A 22,211-nucleotide genomic window follows, 5' to 3' on the forward strand; every position below is an offset into this window, starting at 1 on the left:
AGTTAAAAATTAAGAGATATTACTAAAAAAATCAGATATTTTGGATAAATGATGAATTTTGGACACCTTGGTAAGGAAAGGGAGACCTTTGAGGTAGGCGCCTCCTTCACATGTGTGGGAAGGTTTTTTAATTATAAAAAATTATGATATTTTTATATCTCCTATCTCCTGGATCAAAAGGGAGACCCAAATTGGTCCAAATCTTGTCCAAATTCAGTCAAACTATAGCTGGAAAATTCTAGAACCCAGTTGGACTCAGTTAGTGGCCTCCCTCACCTATAAATAGACCCTCATTCTTTTGTGTTCTCATTTGTGAGCTATACCATGCCAGTATTACATTAAAATAATCATATTTTCTATTATCCCTTAAAAATCCTCTACTTTTGGGGAGCTTGGAGCTTCTCTTTCTCTTCAACAACTCTTGGAGCTCTCTTCTCCACTTGCTAAACCAATTGATTGGTTGGGGGCTTCACTTGCCGCCTCGCTAAAGGAGGAAAAAAGCGGTGATTCTATGGACCAAGTGCAAGTCTCTTCTTTGATCTGACCATGTGACTTTCGGGTTCGGTCGGATTAGTTTGGTTTGTTAAGACTTTGACTTGTTAGATCAATTCTCCTGTTAGATGATTTTCCTGGTAGAATCGCCCGTGCCTTCCGAGTGAGGGAAGTTTTTCCGAGCTCGATTTTGGAAGAACCGCTGGGCTAGTCTCTTGTCCCCAGACATCCATGGATGAGGCCTCGAGTGTGGATCCCTGCCCCGCGCGAGAGGCTGATGCACGCTGCTTCCGCCTCGCCAGCGCTCCTCAGAGGGGGCATCGCGGAGGGAGAAGGGGTCTCACACTTCCCCATGCCATCATACGTTAACATTGTCCATTGGTGATGAAACTTTGTAAGCTTGCAAAGTTTCATTACCAACAAACGATGTTTGAGTGGTGGTCAAGAAGTGCCCAATGCACATTTTTTAAGTCTCTCAATGCTAGGCCTTGAAAAATCCTCCTTTTCCCCATGCGATCATACCTAAAAATCATCCATTGGTGTTAAAACTTTGCAAGCATGTGGGAAGGTCCCCCCCCACCACATGTTTACAAAGTTTCATCACCATCAAATGATGTTTAATAGATCTAGTAGCACACAATACACAATTTTCAAGTCTCTTAGTGCTTGAAAGGCTTTGAAAAATCCTCCTCTTCCCAATTCCATCATGCGCAAACATCATCCGTTTTGGTGATGATACTTTGCAAGCATGTGGGGGGTCCCACCCCAAATGCTTGTAAAGTTTCATCACCAAAAACGGACGACGATTGATTCGCCAAGTAGCACACATATTTTTCAAGTCTTTGAGTGCTCGAGAGGCCTTGAAAATCCTCGCTCTATTCCATGCCATCATGCCCAAACATCGTTCATTGGTAATGAAACTTCGCAATTATGTGGGAGGGAACCCCTCCACATGGTTGCAAACTTTTATAACCATATGTTTTATTGGTCAAGTAGTAGTGTAGAGTGAACATTTTTAAAGTCTCTCAGTGCTCGAGGGGCCTTGAAAAATCCCACTCTACTCCTTGCCATCATACACAAACATCATTCATTGGTGATAAAACTTTGTAAGCAAGTGGGGGGAAATGCCTCCCAGATGCTTGTAAAGTTCCATCAACAAACATATGATGTTTGATTGGTTAAGTAGCACCCAATTTGTATTTTTTCAAGTCTCTCAGTTATCTAGAGGCCTTGAAAAATCTTGCTTTATTCTATGCCATCATACCCAAACATCATTAATTAGTAATGAAACTTTGCAATTATGCGGGGAGGGAATCCCTCCACATCCTTGCAAACTTTCATCACCATATGTTTGATTGGTCAAGTAGTGCACAGTGCACATTTTTGAAGTCTCTCAGTGCTTGTTTGAGAGGCCTTGAAAATTCCCACTCTATTCCTTGACATCATACCCAAACATCATCCGTCTGTGATAAAACTTTGTAAGTATATGGGGTGTCACATAGTCCGTATAGTGACTGCATGACGGCTCGATCGGGTTCCGAGTACACACATGCCAGAGAGCGGGTGGCAGAGCGAGTCCAGGGTTCAGGGGTGAGACATTCAGGTTGTAGCATCGCTGGTGTCTAGGCTAGTGTGGGCAGGTAGGCCACTACATATAGCTCGGAGGAATGGGGGACTCCTTATTTTGCTCTGTAGTAGCTGGGAGGTGAACTAGAGGTAGGCCTTCTTCCTCTTCATGTAGTATGATAGCGTAACATTGGTATCATAGCGTAGGTGTCATCCTCACCGTGTCAACGGGGCTGGGCCCACTAACATTTTTTGAACCACAGAATTGGATTTAAAAAAAATCTCATCTTATCCTTTGCACGAGATGATTCTGTGTGGGTGGAGGAGGGGAAAGCACGAACCATAGAAGCTTGAGGGGCTATCTCTCTCTCTCTCTCTCTCTCTCTCTCTCTCTCTCTCTATTTGTTGGAACTATGGGGTGCATAAAGGAAATAGCTCTCAATCTCTCTCCATCACGTCGTCTACTGCAGCCGGAGGTGCTTGCGCATACAACCCGATTGAGACCAAGTGAGGGAAAGCTCTCTCTCTCTCTCTCTCAGAACAAATTTTATAAATTACATCTACAAAGAGCCAACTGTTAGATTTGTAATTTTACCTTAGGTTCACATTCTAATGATCTTCCCTAGTCCAATGATCACTAGATCCAAATAAATTGAATTTTAAATGGTGGATGTGGAGGGTGGATAAAATAGTGCATTTTTAACAATTTTAATACCTTTTAAATAATATAGAAAATAGAAAAACACATCAAAAAATACTAAGACCATATTAGGGAGTTTGGAAAAATCCCATTACTTTGGGAATTTTCTTTTTAATATATGTTTTGGTGTATCTTCAATATACCAAATCCAAAGATGTCGGAGAATGTGGATTTAGATCTGACTCTTCAAGAGTTTTCCAATGATATATCAGATGAGTTGGTTTTGACAAAAGCTTAAAAGGGTTCATCGTGCTCCCTTTTTTTAATCTTGCAAAATGGTTTTAAATACAAAGTTGTTGAAGAATATGGATTTAGAACCTAGCTTTCCAAACGATATGTCAGATGAGCTAGTTTTGACAAAAGCTTAAAAGGGTTCACCATGCCCCCATTTTCTTATCTTGAAAAATGGGAATTGGGATTTTCACAAACTCCCTAATATGGTCTTACTTGATAAATCAAGTTAAGCTCTATATTATGCAAATTTATGATATGCAAAGTGGAAAAATTATATGAGTACAGATATAAAAGTCCAAACCTAGGAGCAGGGCTTGCGCATATATTTTATATCCAAATAAAAGGGATTTTATAATTATTGGATATTCGATCGACTATAGTTTAAGGTGCCTAACTTTGCATGTGATGATCCATTAGAAGACCTCAATGTGTAATTCCTTGGCTAACTAGGACTTGGCTAACTAGGAGAGATTAGCCATTCTTTATAAAAAAACTACCTGTTTTCAAGCTAAACCTAAGACCCAATCCGCTAAATAAAACTAGATAACCTCATCTTGCAACCACCCTATGCTTTGACCAAACTCACCTTATGGAAGCTTCTTTTTTATCATACTTTTGTGAATGTCAATGTGCACAAAGAATAGATAGTTAACTCGAGGTGTGGAGTGCTAAAGTGGAAAAGAAATCAAGTGTGGGAATGCTATGGTGGAAAGGAGATTTATAAGAATGCAAACATGGTGGTTAACAATATGAATGTGAATGTGAATGTACACAAAGCATAGATAGTTAACTAGAGGTGTGGAGTGCTAAAGTGGAAAAGAACCTAGGCGTGGGAATGCTATAGTGGAACGGAGATTTACAAGAATGCAAACATGGCTAACAATATGCTTCTCCTTACATACCTATGTGGTTCTCAAATATCCTGAAGCTATTTTACTATAGAACTAGACATCTTTTTATGTCTTCTTGGTTCAAAACCGTGAGAACAATGAGTTGAAGAGATATAAATGGCCTCACTTATTATAATGGATGTGAATCTATATGTATTTGGATAACGTAAATGGCATAGGCATGGACTTGCTTCTTTATAGTGAGAGGACTGGATACTACATTGGGAGTGGGTTATGCTTATGAAGCTCGAGGGGGTTGTTATGGGTGGTTAAGGCTTTAAAGCAGGCTCTTAGTGCCTTGTATACTTTTATGGAGATTTTTGCAAGCCTACATTTTCCTCTAGGGGGGGTGAGATAAGTCAAAGTGATATGTCCTTGTTGTGCTTCCCTATTTATCCTTGTGTCTAGATGGGGACATGCAATTGTTGTCCATGTTGAGGAAGTCATACATTTAGCAAGGCTTCTCTCAAGTTCATTGTTCTCTACTATTGGGATATTTCTAATGTAAGTTCCCTCTATTCTGAAATATTGGGGTTAACATTTGAGCAAAAAAATAATATTATTAATACTAATTCTTTTTTGTAAAATCAGGTTGCTAAAATTATCTAAATAAATAAAAATTATAATGAGATCCCTCAAATAGATCCTAAATGTAGAGAAAAATGAATTCAATAACTCCTTGATCTGCTTCATTTGTCCTCCAAGGAGTGTCTTTTTGGTTGTGGCCATACCTATTAGTAAAAACACTTATGAGAATAACTTTAAGAATGTACTCTATGTCTCTTTGTTCTCATTTATTTATTGATATCCTTCTTCACTATGCAAAGCCTTCATGATTCAGCAAAGCACAGGTAGCTATTTGTCTCCATCCTTTTATACTCCACGCTTTATACATCCCACAACCTTACTTTGCTTCATGTGACCTCCAAGGAGTGTCCTAGTTGTGTGGCCATACCTATGAATAAAAAAACTTACGAGAATAACTTCAAGAATGTACTCTATGTCTCTTTGTTCTCCTTTATTTCTTGATATCCTTCTTCATTATGCAAAGCCCTCACGATTTAACATAGCTAGCTATCCTTTTATACCATGAATCCCATAACCTTATTGTGTGTGTGAGAGAGAGAGAGAGAGAGTAACTAGCTCACAACTTACCAAACTATGATTGATTGAGATGGCCACCACTCCAGCCAATAAATATAATAAAAATACCGCCACAAAAACCTAAGAATATGTACGCACATTGATCACCACACCTTAATCATTAGAAAGAACCACTAGTATATTAGGGTTAAAAGCAATGGTATACTATTAAGGTGAAAACTCTAGAGATTTCTCTCCATATGAGGGTCTCTTTCTTCCTTTTCTTATAAAAGGTGTAGGGTAAAGTTACCGTTGAAACTCTCTTACTAGGGTTAAAAGGCATTGGTATATTAGAGTTAGAACTCTCAAGATCTCTCTCTCCATATGAGGTCAATGAGAGAAAAGGCAAGGTTGTCTCTCTCTCCATATTGGGTCATAGAGAGTATGGCCCCACACGGAATTGTTTGCTTTTTCAAATCAATTAGCATAACTAACACACCTGGTTTCTTTAAGGCATGATTGGAAATTTAAATAATGCCCACCTCCCTCTCTCTTAGAGAGTCTCACAAACCCTAAGAAATAGGGTCTGTGTGTGTGTGTGTGTCTGTGCATGGAGGGATTTAATGCCCCTCTCTCTTTTTCTCTCTTGTCTGTTTACAAACCTAGTAGTATTTTAGACTTCAAATGATAGGAGCCAGAGGACTCTCTCTCTCTCTTTGCACAAAGGGATTTGATCTCCCTTTCTCTTTTTCTCTCTTGTCTGCTTACCCATCTAGTAGTATTTCAAATTTCAAATGATAGGAGACAGAGGAGACTCTCTCTCTCTCTCTCTCTCTCTCTCTCTCTCTCTCTCTCTCTCTCTCTCTCTAAAAAAACATATCGGTACATGTGTAAGTACGTGTAAGCCTTGTTTTAAGGCTTGGTTTCCTCTCTAAGCTTGTTACATCCCAAACATATCACTTAAGTTTTTTTCTCATATTATATATTCTTGAAGATTTTAGATTTTATTCATACAATCCTTATTAAATACATGGTTTCCTCTCCATGCTTGTTACATCCCAAACATCACTTAAGTTGTTTTTTCTCATATTATATATTCTTGAAGATTTAATATATATAACCCTTATTAGAGGTGTACCTTTACCTCCTCTATGCCCTCCTTCCTGTATATGGGTAGCCCAAAATTTCATTTCAAAGGATATAATTTGATATTCCTTTCTTGCAATCTAAATCTAAGAGTTTTTTTAAGGGTACACCATTGTTTTTTTAATGATCCTCCTTGCTTGAGCAAGGTAAAATCCCCTTTAAAGGATACTACAACTTTTAAATTTGAGGGATTTTCCTTCTCACATCTCTCTAATCTAGTCCACCAGAATTGTTATGATATCACAAAGCTCCTTTTGCAAAGACATACATGCAAGGGGGATTTAAGCAGATAAAAACCTATCTAGTCAGTTCTCTCTATTTAGTCAGTTCTCTCTATTTTCTCCATCTTTCGATGCTAGAGTCCAGCCGAGCCACCTAATACTACAATTCTCTCATGTACTAGTTTGCATATGAGTCATATTGTATGAATTAATCACTATACATAAAGAAGTCTCTCAGTTTAAGGAAACTTTGCATTGAAAACATAAAAAGTAAACTTTATTAATCAATCATAGAATTACAAAAGAGAATTTTTTTTTGGCTTAGGCATTTCTACTAATATATCCCCCACAAAAAGCAATTGCGAGAGATACATAAGCCCTAAAAGTAAGCCATTACATTAAGGTAAGGTCATAGCATCCCTACATCTCACCCTCTTTCTCTTCGAGCTCCTCATAAAGAGAAGTGAGCTTGGAACTTATCTCTCGCATGCTTTTCAGTACTCCTTTGCCTACGATTGGCATCATCTAAGAACAGACACTAATCTTTGGATTACTATTATTCTATACTATAAGCTATTTCTTTGATCCCATAGCATTGTTAATGCATGGATAGTCTCTTGCAGGTTGTGAACAAATTTTATTTGTTCATGTGGGTGGAGAGATCTTTCGGGCTAGGATAATCATACAAGGCTTGAAGATAATTGATTAATTGGTCTAGAGTTTTTGGAGGAGGGGGAATAAATGCCATGATAAGAGAGAACAAGTTAGAGGCATAGGTACACAAAAGAAGGTAAGTGTTATGAAATAGAGATCAAGATAGAAGCATAGGTATATAAAATGGTAGAGTTTAGGATGGATTAGCCTTATAGTGCAAAAACATCAAGGTGCATACTTGTAAGTGGTGTAAGATTGTGATGAATTAAAGTGGAAGGTCAATTGAGAAAAGGATAACTCTTCATTAATGCACGTATATCAAGACGAGATTGCTGACCATGAAGTTATTTGAAATTCTTAAAGTATGGAAACTTCCTTAAGTAATATATGAAAACTTGAAGAAAATTTTATGGAGGAGAGAGGAATATTTGGTACAAGAATCCCATGCTTATATCTTTTTGTACCTCCTACCATGCCACACATGTATTCATCTTCCCACTTGTAGTCATACAATGCAATTTGGGGATGCATCACAGGCCTATCTGGAGACTCATTTCGGAAATATTGCAGTCCTTTCAGCTAGTCCCAATGCTTGAGGAAACACTCAGAATTCAATATTGGAGTTTTGATAGGTATCTTGCAGGATATACTCCTGTATCATTTGGCAATTTGTCTGTAGCGAAGGCTTATAGGGTACTCTTACCACCTTAGGTTGAGGATCATGCAAATCGTCTTTGGAAATTGGCATATGTCAAAATCTCTTGCTTGGTGGAAAGTTGCATTGAAAAGAATTTGGAAGAGTGGATTGCCCGTGAAGCAACGATTGTTTCTGTGGAGATGTCTGGTTTGGGTATTCCTAGTTGGATCTCTTTTGGTACGAAGGCGCACTGCCATTGCTTCTTGTAGATGGTGCTCTCATCCTATAGAGACAATGCCTCACCTTCTATGGTATTGTTCGCACTTTCGCCATTTTCTTGATGATTTGTCTGCACACACACACACACACAACACAACACAACACAACACAATTTTAATGGAATATCACAAATTAAATCTCACTATCTAAGTAAAATAGACATAAGAACATGAAAGTAAATTATGCTCTCTCTCTCTCTCTCTCTCTCTCTCTCTCTCTCTCTCTCTCTCTCTCTCTCTCTCTCTAGCTCAAGCAAATATGAGGTTAAATAGAAAAGGTGAATTAGAATGTGAGGCAGGTAACTGGGTGGTCCTCTCCATAAAGGAAGGGCCATTGTATAGCCACACCATCAAGAAAGCTGAGTTAGCTAACATGCGAGATGTTTGGCCACCATGAGTAGTGGAAGTTTCAAGTAGGTTCTACTTTTATTTCTTTGGATGGATTCTCATTCCTAAAATTATGTAATACTCATGATTTACTTGTATCATGTTAATTGAAAAAGCATGTGGATAGAATATTCCAAGAATCTTTCTTTTTAAATGCATTAAAGAAGTGGATTATAATTGGGCGTTCCCATGGCCCAATTAACTAGGCCAAGCACATTAAATGCTAGTTTTTTTATATATTCTTGTGCCCTTGAGGTGAGGTGGAGTGACACGTATGACCAAGCTATGCAAGAAAAAGTTAATTCGGATAATTTTTGTACAATTTGCATTTTTCTTTTGACACAACATGGGAAGGTGACCTAAATAGGGTGCATCATGAGGTGCATGTGGATGTCTTGAAGAGGGGTGGATTGAGTAGTTAGTATTGCATTATAGGATTTTATCCAAACTTTGAAATGTAATGACTATGAAGTAATATACGAAAATAAGTCCAACTTTCATGAAAACTAGAAGGGAATGAGGAAGTATTTACTAAGGTATAAATATAGGTTTCTAGATGAATAGATACAAATCAAGAGTAGTGAGAAATTACATGGGAAACATCTAATAGCTTTTTTTTAAAAGTAGATAGGTTTTTAATCCACTTTGTTCATTTCATAGATGCTTTCAAATATAAAAATAAATCTTTTTTTTTAAAGACAAATTTGAAATATGTATTATAGACAGTAAAGGAAACTTATTACAAAAAAGTTTTTTACAAAGAAGCTTAACTTTCAATATACCCTATAGAATACCCTCTAGAGAGTAGCTTGAACCTCAACAATGTCCATAATGTGACGCATCAATTCCTCATCTCGTTGATAGAGGCAACTATGGTTCCTCTTATTTTGTAGTCTAACTCTCTAACCTCATCAATGAGGTTTATAATATCTGCATCTGTTTTGCCCATTTGATTGTCTTTGAGTGCTTCAGTCACTGCAATCAACAGTTCCTTGGTGTCCCTCAGAGTACTTCGTATCTACAAACTCAAAGAGCGTTTTAGACCCTACACACTATCGAATTGTTTATTCTGAAAAACAGCATATTTCTACTAATCCAGACATTCCAAAAAAATGTAGATCTGATTATGTTCCATAATCTGGTTGAGCAACCATAGGCTTCTTCGAGCAAGATCTCTTTCCAATTAATATCATGGGGATGGGTAAGAAAAACACACTGATTTAGGAGGCTAAAAACTATTTTAACTCTAGGGCAAGAAATGAAGAGATGGGGAATAGATTCCAAAGAACTGTTACACCTTGAGCATATACCATTGCCTATTCCAAGTTTGCATGCACGAGCATTGGTCCTCCAAAGAGCCTGATGCAAAATAAGCCACATTAAGCAATAGATTTTTGTTGGTATATTTATGGACCATATGTTGGTAAATTGTTATTCCCATTGGCTCATGTTCCAACTTAGATTCCACCTTTTGTTGAGCTTGATGTATAGTGGGGGATCAAAACCTTTTAACTAAGGGATTGATAAGAGGCTATCCTTTCCTAACTAGACAAATGCTTTTGGTAGTAGGGGACCTTTTAACTAGATGAAGTGTTCTTCTTGTTCTGCCAAATAGACATTCTTTGTGTGAAAAGAGTGAGGTCCTCTTCATTGAGCATGTAAGTTTCCTTGGGTTCTATCCTAGTTTTCCACCCTTTGGTATTGTAATTCCAAACACCACCCCAAGTTTCCATACCTTTCTTGGAGAGCTTATGAGCTAACCTATACAGAGGCTGTGGAATGTAGTTTTGGCACATGATAGAGAACCAGATGGAGTCCTTCTAAAAGAGACATGCTTTAGCACTAAGGCTATCAGTGAGGACAATGTTCTCCTTGAGTTTATTCGATGAGGTCCACATTCTTTTGATCAACATACTATCCTTAGGTTAAAATTGAATCTTGCTGAATATCAAGGTGAGAGGAGGAAGATTCTTCCATCTCTAGAAGCCCTGAATAGTAAAAAGGAAAGAATCCAGTGAATGAGTTGGGCATAGTCCTCCTTAGGGATGAGCAAGCTTCTGACCAACGAGTTACTTGCCATCCTATCAACAAGCTCAATTATGTATGGAATTCCCATTCCACCTTCATGCTTGGGTAAAGTACAGTATTTCCATGCAACTTTGGGTATTCCAAAAATGTCTGCATCACCTCCCCATAGGAAGTTTCTACACATTAACTCCAAGGGCTTAAGTTCGGCTAAGGAAGGTCTCCAAGAGGAGAGGAAAAAAATAGTGGAAGGGATTAAGATATGTTTCAGAACCACAACCTTGTAGGATAAATTGTGTTGCAAACCTTTCCATTTGTCAAAGTGCATTTTGACCTTGTCCATGACCCAAAGCCGTCTCTAATGCATGCTAACTCCAAAGTCCATTGAAATCCCTAACAGTTTGAATATTCTGTCATTAGGGATATTCTTACACCCTTGATCTAGAAGCCACTAAGGTGGATCTTGAAGAAGAGTTCTAATAAATGTTTTAATGTGATTGATGAGGGACCTTGATGCCAGATAGAATGTCTGGAGGCCGTCCTAGAATGACAAGATGGACTAGGGGTCATTGTGAATCATACTATTTGTGTTATTTGTAAAAACTGTTGATGAAGACATAGTTGCTTTTGGTCACTTGGGAGATTAATCCCTCGCAGGTTTTGAGCTATATAGCATTATCAACCAGACATCCAAGAGCATCAGCTCTGCAATAGCAAACAATAAAGGGGAAAGGGTGCAGCCTTGCCTAATAGATCTTCGTAGTGTAAAGGGGGGAGATAACTGCCCATTTACTGCCACCCTAACATGCATTTCCAAACAGGGTGTGAACTTCCTTTATAAATATTGGGCCTACACCCATGTCCTAGAGAGATTGCAAGATGAAGTCCCATTCTAGTCTATCATATGCTTTATCAAAGTCGATTTTAAAGAAGATGAAGTCCTGGTTAGAACTTCGAGCATATTCTATTCCTTCCCAAAGAGCAACAATGGCATCCAGAATGTATCTTTCCTTGACAAAGCCTTTTTGCTCACTTCTGATACGGGCATTGAGGTTATTGGTGGGATGTAAGGCTAGGGCTTTTGCAAAGATTTTATATGCAGTTGAGAGCATTGTAATTGGTCTCCAGTTTGTTGATTTCTTCTTTAGGACCCCCTTTTGTGGATTAACTTAATCACACCCTTATTAATGTGGCAGAGGAGGGCTCCAAAGGAAAGGGATTCCTTCCACACCTAAGTTAGATGGGGGATCAAGATTTCTTGAAGCATTTGAAAAATTCACTAGGCAGGCCATCAAGTCCAAGACTTTTACCATTCTTTAGGGAATCAATAGCCACCTCTAATTCCTCCTCAATCAAATCCCTTTCAGGCATAGCAACCCCAACGAGGGGGAAATTGTTTTGTTCCGACACTTGGCTATTTTTGTACAAGCTTCCTATTTTGCTACGGATATGAGAGGTGAGGAACTCAAAATGTTCTCATAATGAGAGTGACCTACAATCAATTTTCCTTAGTTAGCCAAGTTCCTCTAGAAATTCTTTTTGTGTTTCCTCTTGTCATATAGGGAGATTGAACAAAGACACGTCAACGTGGAACTAACCATCTTTGACTTGGTTTCATAGCTTTTTGAATGGATATGAATATCAACTTGTGGTCAAAAATGTCAGTAGAGTTGAGGACTCTAATTTTGGAGTTACTGAAGTCCTTAGCAAAGGAACCACTCATGTAGCATCTATCCAACCTTGCTTTGCTAAGGTAAGAGTCCAATTTGCCATTGGACCATGTAAATTCAAGGTTGGTTGCTATGTCCATCAAGTCATGGGAGCCTTTGCATGACATCCAATCCTATAGCTCTTGACCTTTTAATGTAAGATCCAAACTAAGCAATTTGTCCTATTGATATTCAACCATGTTAAAGTCACCCATTAGGATGATTAGGAGATCAAGCTAATAGACCACACCTAGAACCTGCGAGTCCAAATGCATAAAGAGTTACTAAAAATGAGGAGAATTCTATTTCCATCCTGACAGCTATCCATCTATTGTACTGTTGATAGATCTCTCCCAATTCTTATGGATCCCAATGGCAGTGCCTCCACTACTTTGGTTGTGCTCAGAAGTGAACCAAATGTGTTCCGTAGAGACTTTCTCAAGGTTGGTCCTAAGGTGGTGACCTAAGACTTTGACCTCTTGAAGACATAAACAATCAATGGGGACAATTTTTCCTGAAAATTTAATCTTAAAGGCTTTGTTAGGGTCTATGAGACCCTTGATGCTAAATGAGATTGTAAACCGACCTTGGTCTTCAAACGAAACCAAAGGGCGGTGCAAAAACAAACTTGCACACAAAACACTTCAACACCTAGAAAAGAAAAACAAACAGGGGGAGCTAGAGTGCTTCTGTAAACAATACACAACACCGATTGGCCCCAAAACGCAGTGGCGCCCCTTGCGGTATTTCTTTAATAGATTATAAGAGCTTTGAATACAATAAGGATAGAAACTCAGCCCATCACAGTAGAACTCTTGAAGCCTGCAAAGACCCTACATCATGGCCTCATGTTCACTTGGCATCCACAAACAATTCCAACTATTGTTCACATCAAAAGACTCCCACACATTGAGTCCTGCATACAGAAGCTTTCTCCCATGATCAGGGTTACCACAACCATGCATAGCCTCTCACCCTATTATGAACAACATCACACCCTGATACGTTCAGTGCTCCTGCATCACAACAAAGACTCCAAACTGTTTCCCAAAAGATAATTTACATCACAACACAGCATACCATATAATCAACACATCTGTACCAACCTCTCTGCCTTCCAAGGGTACCATCCATCTCAGCCATGGATTTCCTGACCCCTGTTCAATCAGCAGCAAGGCTGTACCAAACATGTGTCAATCCATGTATCCACTGCTTGCATGTGACCTAGCTCCTGGAGAAACCAAAAACCCTTGAGAAACCTACAACCAGTTTCCACATGAAACCCTTAGGCATGTTTCTCCTGAAACCTTTGTCTTGTTTCCACACAGAACCATACACAGCACCATTCAAAAACAGTGGCAACAACGGCATACATCCAGTGACATGTTTCCTCATGAAACATGGATACACCCACAACGGCAGGCCCTATGTTCCTTTCAAGCAGAAAGAAAGCAATCTGCTCTATGAACATGCACCCATACGAGCTTGCATCACATCCATGCCAAGAAACACACCCAAGTGACCCTGTACTTGCAGCCAACCAAAACAACCCAGCCCCATGCCTCCTTCCAAGAGAGAGAGAAAGCATATGTCCCTTTCTGTAGCTGCCTGATCTTTTTTTTTTTCCATAACCACGAGAGAGAAAAAGACGTGTCTTGCTGTACTGTGAAGCCAAGGACAAACCCACAGTCCAGCCCTACACTCCCTGCAGTCCAACAACTCGTTAGTTCTCAAAGAGAGAGAGAGAGAGAGGGTGGCTACTGTTCAGCCCCTGCCCACCAACCTTCCCACTTGAAATAGCACCCTCCCATGAAGCTACAGTTGACCTGCAATCCTGGCCACCGGCCTGTTGCAAAGAGGGAGAGAGATAAGCCCGTGGGTGAGCCTGCTTGAACTGTGAGCTGCCTGCAGTTTGCCCGCCTGTGCTCCTTGCTATGCTGTGTGCTGCTTGCAGTCTGCCCGCCTAGCCCTCCAAGGGAGAGAGAGAGAGAGAGCACGCTTTAGTCCTATGTGCCCTGCTGACCAACCATCAAAGAGAAAAGCACACCTCCCTATACTCAACCCAACCAGCCCGCTAGTCTCCTCCTCTCGAAAAAGCACACAGTTGCCCGACTCCCTCCAAAAAGAGGGAGTTTTTCTCCGATCATAGCATAGGCCCCAAGAGCCACAATTAGGTAAAAAGGGAGTTCTTTATTTTATTGGTTTTCAACCCTTTGTCCCCTCCAAACCATTGTCCCACCCTCCCCCCTCACGGGATTCTGAAAGGGAACTTTAATAATTTGGCCCCAAGTGTGAACGTTTAATAAAAGTCCTGCACAATTGTGTCCTACACACTATCCACCTGTTTCGTGCACACTTGCATAATGTTAAGAGAAAAACACAGGGTCGTGATGACAGAGATTATTGATCTAATCATCATTTTCATTGGGTTTTGGTTACATGCACACTTCTGTTTGGGGCATTTTTATTCCCTGAAACCGGTGAGTCGTTACTAATCCCCACCTTGGAGATTCTTCCTTTTGCGGTGGAAAAGTCGTATTGGGGTAAGGCAGGGCTAGGACCCGGGCTAGGACCAGGGCTAGGACCCGGGCAGGGCCAAGGAGCTAGCTGGTGCATGTACAAATGGTTAGACAGGGGAGTTCTAGAGGAGACCATTTGCGTCTTTTCAATAACTAAAGAGCGTGGGAGCGTCTCTTCCTCCAAGGTTAAGAATGTTAAGGGAGGGGGTCATCTTTAAATTCCATAAGTTGTCAATCTCCCTCTCAAGTTTATCAGTATTATTGTTATGCTATGTGTCTTCTTGGACAAACTCATCATCATCAGAGATTTTCACTTCGCCTTCTAGAGGCTAAGAGGGGTGTGCCACATCAACAAGCAGAGGAGCGAACTGATTTTGGTTCCTCCCTTTGACCTGGGGTTTGATCGAAGCTTGTCTAAAACCCCTACCTCTTCTATTATGGACTGTTTTGGACCATTAGGAGAGAAATCACGGCTCCAACGAAAAAGAGACAAGCTGGTTTTAGTCTTTAGATGGGGACTTTAAGGGCCCAAGGCAGCCCCTCTCACACACTCTCTCTCCCTCATTCCCTCCCTCCCTCCCTTAAGCCTTTCTCAAGACCCAAAGTTCAAAGTTCAAACTTCAAACACACTAGGATGATGATGGTTTTTATACCCACTTTTGGAGCTCCCTCTATAATCTATTGGTTCATTTCATTTTACTTTGTACCCTTGAATCTTGATGATGTATCTAGATGATAAGGATGGACTATTTTGGTCTCATAGGTCATTTTGGCCTTTTACAGACGTTTAATACAGCTTTCTTTCTTTAACACACCCACACTCTCTCTCCCTCTCTCATACACACCCTCTCTCCCTCCCTCAAGGCTCATACATACAAGTCTCTCTCTCTCTTTCTCTCTCTCTCTCAACTTTCACTATATATATTATATCTATCTATCACTATATATATATATATATATATATATATATATATATATATATATAAAACAGCCTCTAACATGCCTCTAACGTCTCTAAAAAATACGAGTCTTTCGAGGTGCGTACCATACTCGCCTCCTACCAAATGCCTCTGACGCCTCTGACAACCTTGGGTGGGTCACCTGCCAAAACTTACCATGCTTGGTGCTAGGCCTTTGGAACTGGTCTGAGAGCTTAATGTATTGGTTTTGCATACATACCCTCGAGCAATGCTTCCTCTAGCTTTGCCTGTTAAAGACCACTCCATCTGCTACCCTGCTGCATTCTTCTACACTGGAACTGTGCACCTATGCTTAGTGGGCGGAGCCTAAATGCTATGATACAAATGTTGCATGCGTAGAAGCATTGCTGTACTGATCCACATCCCTAAGCTTGATTAAGAAAAAGATGCTGAAATAAACATGCTTAAGACAGAGGAGAGAGAAGAGAGAGATTGGTGTCAAGGTTTTTCTTGTATTTAATATGGTACAAAAAGGTTGCTTAATGAATGTACATGGTCATGCCCTTGGTCAGCCCTAGAGGGGTTGATCTCTGACCTCTACGTATGCTTAACTGAATGATTTCAATGAGGAATGAATGATGGAATGACTTGAAACTGATTTATGACTTGATGTATTTATATATTCCTGGAGTGCTGGTCAGCCAGCAGTAGAGGCTGTCGCCAGGTTTGGACAAGAAACTTGCATTAAATACTGTAAATACTGGTACTGCTGCTACTGCTAACGATGATGATACTGTGGTAGATGACTTAAATGCTGTGCTAACCGATTATCTTAATCAGGGATCATGCTGTTCATGCCGAAGATTAGCCATGGCACGGGCGTGCACATGAGAAGTTCGTTCTCACCCACCCTCTAAGGATTTCGGCTGGAGGGCGAGGGCCATGGCACAATCCGATTACGGCCTGGGTCTGGTAAACCTGCAGCCAATCCTTCAACAAATCAAGGGGAAGAGAGACTGAGCGTCTATCTGCTGAACTTCGATGATCTTCTTGCTTAGGACTGCGAAAGCTGTCTCCTTCTTCAGCTTCAAACCCAGTTGGCATGGCATGTCCTAGCTCCTTGTCCTTGTGCAGAGTCGACAGGAGACGCCCAATCTCCACCTCCTCCATGTAGATGCTCTCCGTGGCAGAGCTGCGTTTTTTGCTGCTGGCTTTGGGTGCCTCTGCCATTGGAGGAGCCAGGTGGTAATCGCCGACCGCCCGAGCCGTCAATCAAAGCGAAGAGCGGGTTGGAGGTCGCTCCCAGCGGGAGCTCTTGTAGCAAGGGGCCACCGGCGGCGGTTATTGCATGGCTACCTGCATGCAAGCCAGGATTGGGGCTTGTTTGCACCACTGGAGAAGCAAGTTGGACTGGGCTTCAGCCAGAAAAGCTGCCGTTTTGAGGAGGTTGCCAGCATTCAGCATGGCAGGTAAAGGACCAGTAGACACGTGCCAGCCCAGATCTTGCATGTCAGGGGTCACCTCCGGTGTGACTGGTAGGGGTTGAATCACTGGGGTGCGTGCGAAGTTCGAGCCAGACAACGGGGGCCGGACGTCAGAAGCAGGGGAAGGAGTAGTGTCTGCAGACGAGGGACACCGGGCTAAGGGCATGAGCGAGGGGGGAGCGCCTTGCGGCCTCCCCCAAGAAGAACCCTTTGAAGGAATGTTGGAGAGGCAGGCACTGAAAGGAGGGAAAGGACAGGAAGAAACCCTAGCATCTGCACAGCCGTACAGACCTCATCCACATCCTTCTAGTCCTCTCGTAGCCAAAACCTGTCAATGTCTTTATGTAAAATGGAATTTTAAAGATAGTAAAACTAAATCTGTAGTCCTTCCTTAGAGCCCCGTGGGACAACGGACATCTCCATTGGCCCTGCTAGTACTCATGACTCATGCCGTACCTTCGCTTCTCTCTGATACAAACACAGGCTGAGCTGCTTTGCAAAGCCACGTATAGATGACGCTGGTGGAACCGCCTGCAGTCGGCCAGCATGGGGCAATGGTGGAGAGTCAATCCCAATAGGACTGTTTTGGAGGGTGGTTCATGGGCAATGGTGGAGAGTCAATCCGAATAGGACTGTTTTGGAGGGTGGTTCATGGGCCTCTGCTACAGTAAAATCCGAAGCACCGGGCGAGGGAGCGCAAATGACTGGAAGTGTGGACGCTGCTCTTGTAGTGCAAACAATGCACCGCATGCGCTCTTGTTGCTGCACGGGGCGGGACTCTTAGCTTTGTGGATGGATGGGTGATCTCAGATGGGTATCTCGGTGATGAAGATCACCCAACTTTTATGGGATCATGCCACCCATGAATATTTGACATCAAGACATACCCAGCAGACTCCTTGGGCTGTAGATGCACTGCTGAATTGAATGCAAGCTTTGCAAGATCCAAGTTGTTGCCGTGTGTACAACATGCACTAAGCAAGCACAACCAAATGGCCAGGTCAGCCTGCATCGGCATTTTCCGTAACATGTTCTCCACCCTCGTGAAGTTCCCTGCACGTGCAAGGAGGTCTACCATGCTGGCATAATGCTTCAAGCCTGGAGTTATGCCATAGTCTCTGCTCATGAATTCAAAGTACTCAACACCTTCGTCAACGAGGCCAGCATGACTGCAGGTAGAGAGGAATGAGACATATGTGACTTCATCTGCATTAATATCTTCCATGTGCATTTCCTTAAAAAAATGCAGGCTTACTTCGTCATATCCTTCTTGCCCGAAACCTGCAACGCATGTGCTCCATGCTACAACATCAGGCTGAAAGAGTCCATTAAAGACTGCCTCCGCATCTACCATGCATGCACAACTCCCATATGCATGGACAAGAGTGGTTGCCAGGAGAGAACTTAGATCACCTCTGGCAGAGACGATGGCAAAATGGACCTGCCTACATAACTCCACACTTCCCGTTTTGCTGCAGGCTTGTAGAATGCAGACAAGTGTAACATCATCCACAGTCATACATCCCTTTTGCATTTTCCTGTAGAGGTGTATAGCCTTCTCAAATTGGTCGTGCTCAACATATGCTGAAAGCATCGCATTCCATGAAACAATATTACGCTGTGACAACCTGCCAAATGTGATTTCTGCTTCCATTATGGCCCCACACTTGCCATACATACTCACAAGGGTGCTGCCAACAAAGACATCTATTGCATAGCCCTTGTTTCGAGCAGCATCAGCATGCAACGCCTGGCCAATTTTTAGAGACATCAATTTAGTCAGTCGCCCTTCAACAACAGTAACTTCTTCCTTCTCAGCAAGGATGCAACAAGCTTGAAGAGCAATCACCAAAGTCTGCAGGTCAGGACTCACACCACCCTCTTGCATCTCCCTGTACAACTGCAAAGTCTTCTCTCCTTCGCCCTGCTCAACATACGCTGAGAGAATTGTGTTCCATAGTACAACATTTCGCTCTGATATCCTATCAAATACATACTGTGCTCTAACAATACACCCACACTTCCTATACATATTCACAAGGGTGCTCCCAACAAAAACATTTGAAGCAAGACCCTTCCTCCAGGCATAAGCATGTAGCGCCTGGCCAATTTCCAAACACATTGCACCAGTCATTCGCCCTTCAACGACAGCTTCTTCCTCCTCTGTAATGGTGCTGCATGCTTTAAGCACAATGACAAACATTCGCTCATCAAGGTAGACACTGCGTTCTTGCATCAATCTGTACAACTGTAAAGCCTTCTCTCTTTGGCCCTGCTCAACATAGGCTGTAAGCATAATATTCCATGACACAACATCTTGGTGGGATGCTCCAAAAAACACATTTTCTGCTTCCATGAGGGTTCCACACTTACCATACATGCTCACAAGTGTGCTCCTCACAAATATATCTACATCAAAGCCCTTGATCTGGGCATCAGCATGTAGCACCCGGCCAAATTCCAGGGACAACACTTTGGTTGATCTCCCCACCACAACAATAGCTTCTTCCTTATTCGCAGCATTGACACATGCTTGAAGGGCCGTTGCAAAGGTAAGCTTGTTTGGAATGATACCTTCCCTTTGCATTTGCCTGTACAACTGTAAAGCTAAATCTTCTTGGCCCTGCTCCACATATGCTGAGAGCATGGCATTCCACGACACCACGTCACGCTTAGACAGTCCAGTAAACACATTCTCTGCTTCCACAATGGCTCTACACTTGCCATATATACTGATAAGCGTGTTGCCAACAAAGATGGCTGAAGCAAAACCTTTTTTCAGGGCATCAGAATGTAATGCCTGGCTGATTTCTAAAGAGATCACTTTGGTTGACCGCCCTTCCACAGCAGTTTCTTCCTTCTCTGCAAGGCTGCCACATGCTCGGAGGGAAGTCACAAACATCAGCTCATCCGAGCATACACCTTCCTCTTGTATTTGTCTATACAATTTTAAAGCCTTCTCTCCTTGGCCCTGCTCAACATATGCTGAGAGCATTGCATTCCATGCCACGACATCACGCTCCGACAACCAACCAAACACATTTTCTGCTTCTGTAATTATCCCACACTTGCCATAGATGCGTATAAGCATACTTCCGGCAATGACATCAAAAGCAAATCCCTTCCTCCAAGTGTCAGTGTGTAATGCCTGGCAGATTTTTTGAGAAACTACTTTGATCATCTGCCTTTCCACAACGACAGCTTCTTCCGTCTCTGCAAGGCTGCAACATGCTTGAAGGGCAATCATAAAAGTTTGATGGTCTGGACTCACACCTTCCTCCTGCATTTGTCTGTATGATTGCAAAGCCTTCTCTCCTTGGCCCAGCTCAGTATATGCTGAGAGCATTACATTCCATGACACAATGTTGCGCTCCAACAACCCAACAAACACATTTTCTGCTTCTTTAATACACCTGCACTTGCTATACATACTCACAAGGGTGCTCCCAACATATGCATTTGAAGCAAAGCACTTCTTCCGGGAATCAGCATGTAATGTTCTGCCAATTTCCAGAAAGACAAATTTTGTCCAGTGCTCGCTGTTGACATCAATGCAATATTCCTTGTCTCCAAGCGTGCCACATGCTTGAAGAGCAGCCACAAAAGTCAGGCGGTTTGGACTCACACCTTCCTCTTGCATCTGTCTATACAACTGTAATGCCTTCTCTTCGTTATTCTCCTCTATGTAAGATGAGAGCATCGCATTCCAGGACACGACATTGCGCTGCCGCAATCCACCAAACACATTCTCTGCTTCCAGTAAGCTTCCACACTTGCCATACATGCTCACAAGGGTGCTCCCCACAAAAACATCCAAAGTGAACCCCCTCTCCTCAGCATCAGCATGTAGCTTCTTGCCCTCCTCAAGATCAGGAATGCTACCACAAGCTTTGAGTAGGTTGACAAAGGTGTATGGGTTCGGCTCCACACCAGCCCCTAGCATACATTTATACATTTTCAGTGCATTGGGACCTTGACCGCACGTGGTGTAACCAGAAATGATAGCTGTCCAGGAAGACGATGTATGGCATGGCAATCTCTGGAAAACCTGGTGTGCATCTTCAAGGCCACCACACTTCACCAATGTAAACACTAAGTAGTCACCTAGCTTGCTACCGAGCTCCAACCTATGATGTGTGGTTAGATGGGCATAGACTTGCTGGGCCTCAACCAGGGCTTTTCTCTTGTTGCAAGCCTTAAGCAAAGACAAGTACACATTGTCTGAAGGGGCACTAACTGAAGGGTCCGAGCTAAACAAGAGATGCAGGGCTCTGTCTAGCTGGCCTTTCTCGCAAAGAGCTTGGATTTCATGATGCGACCCTCCCTGCCCTCCAGGGTTGTGCACTGAAGAGGGGCATATTTTGGGCACCCTTGTGTCTGTTGCCCACGCAGACTTGTACTGATTGGCCTCTCTTGAAAGCTTGAAGAACCCCCGATTTGAGAGGTTTGAGAAGAGATGAACCTGCTGGATTGCTGCGCGGATGGAACCGCAGCCCACAGCCACGCTGGCCATTCGACTGAAGATCCATTCATCCCTTTTGTCTTGTCGTACAACTAAAGTCGTACATCCAGGCTGGGCTACGCGCTTGCAGGCTGCAGCACCCCTGGATTGCTTGCTAAAATGCTAATTGGCTTGCGTATGTTTGCCCCGCGTTGTCCATGGGTTGTACACACTCAAACGCCTCCACTCCCAAGCATCACCTCGCCTCTTGGGCGGTAGCAGCGCCACAGAGAGATACCTGGTTCGAATCCCACCACTGCTTACAACACGTTTTTTTTCCCCTAATTAGTTGGAAATTTGAAAAAAGAACAACACCCACACACCCCACGGGACTAAATGACACATTATGAATTAGGAGGGATCTAAGGCTGAAAAGAGGCGTCGTGTATACGTGCCTACCGCTTGCACAAGGAAGAATCTACCTTTACCCTTGAGACTCTCAACTTCCAACTTTTTCACTGTACTAGCTTCCCGTTGAGAAAATTTAAACAGTTTGGAAACTTGACCTTTCGAAATTATCCATCTAAAAATATTGTTATAGGTTTATTTTCGTAGCTTTAACCACGTGTAGCAATCTCCACAAAAGCCAAAAGTCCTTGTTCATCACAAAGGCCAACCCTAGGCACGTGTCGTGCTAGGAAAAACCATACTTCAATGTCCATTGAGATTAAAAACATTAGGTTACAATTTTGGTTTGCCTTGAAATTAATGACTCAGATTTTAGCACTTTCCGTTATAAAATCAATTAATGCGTAGTTTAGCCAA

At 42.0% G+C, this 22,211-nt stretch overlaps 1 protein-coding gene across 1 annotated transcript; it reads right to left on the reverse strand.

Annotated features, from left to right (window-relative positions):
• Positions 1-15,953: 15,953 nt before the first annotated feature.
• Positions 15,954-21,830, reverse strand: LOC147620744 (pentatricopeptide repeat-containing protein At2g39620-like). The gene has a single exon (XM_086825010.1). It carries the CDS (start codon positions 21,456-21,458, stop codon positions 17,778-17,780), a length of 3,681 nt encoding a protein of 1,226 aa, XP_086681136.1. The 5' UTR covers positions 21,459-21,830; the 3' UTR covers positions 15,954-17,777.
• Between the last annotated feature and the right edge of the window lie 381 nt (positions 21,831-22,211).

Source organism: Cibotium barometz, chromosome 31 (assembly GCF_041138505.1).
Source record: "Cibotium barometz isolate CiBa-2024 chromosome 31, ASM4113850v1, whole genome shotgun sequence".
Lineage (NCBI taxonomy): Eukaryota > Viridiplantae > Streptophyta > Polypodiopsida > Cyatheales > Cibotiaceae > Cibotium > Cibotium barometz.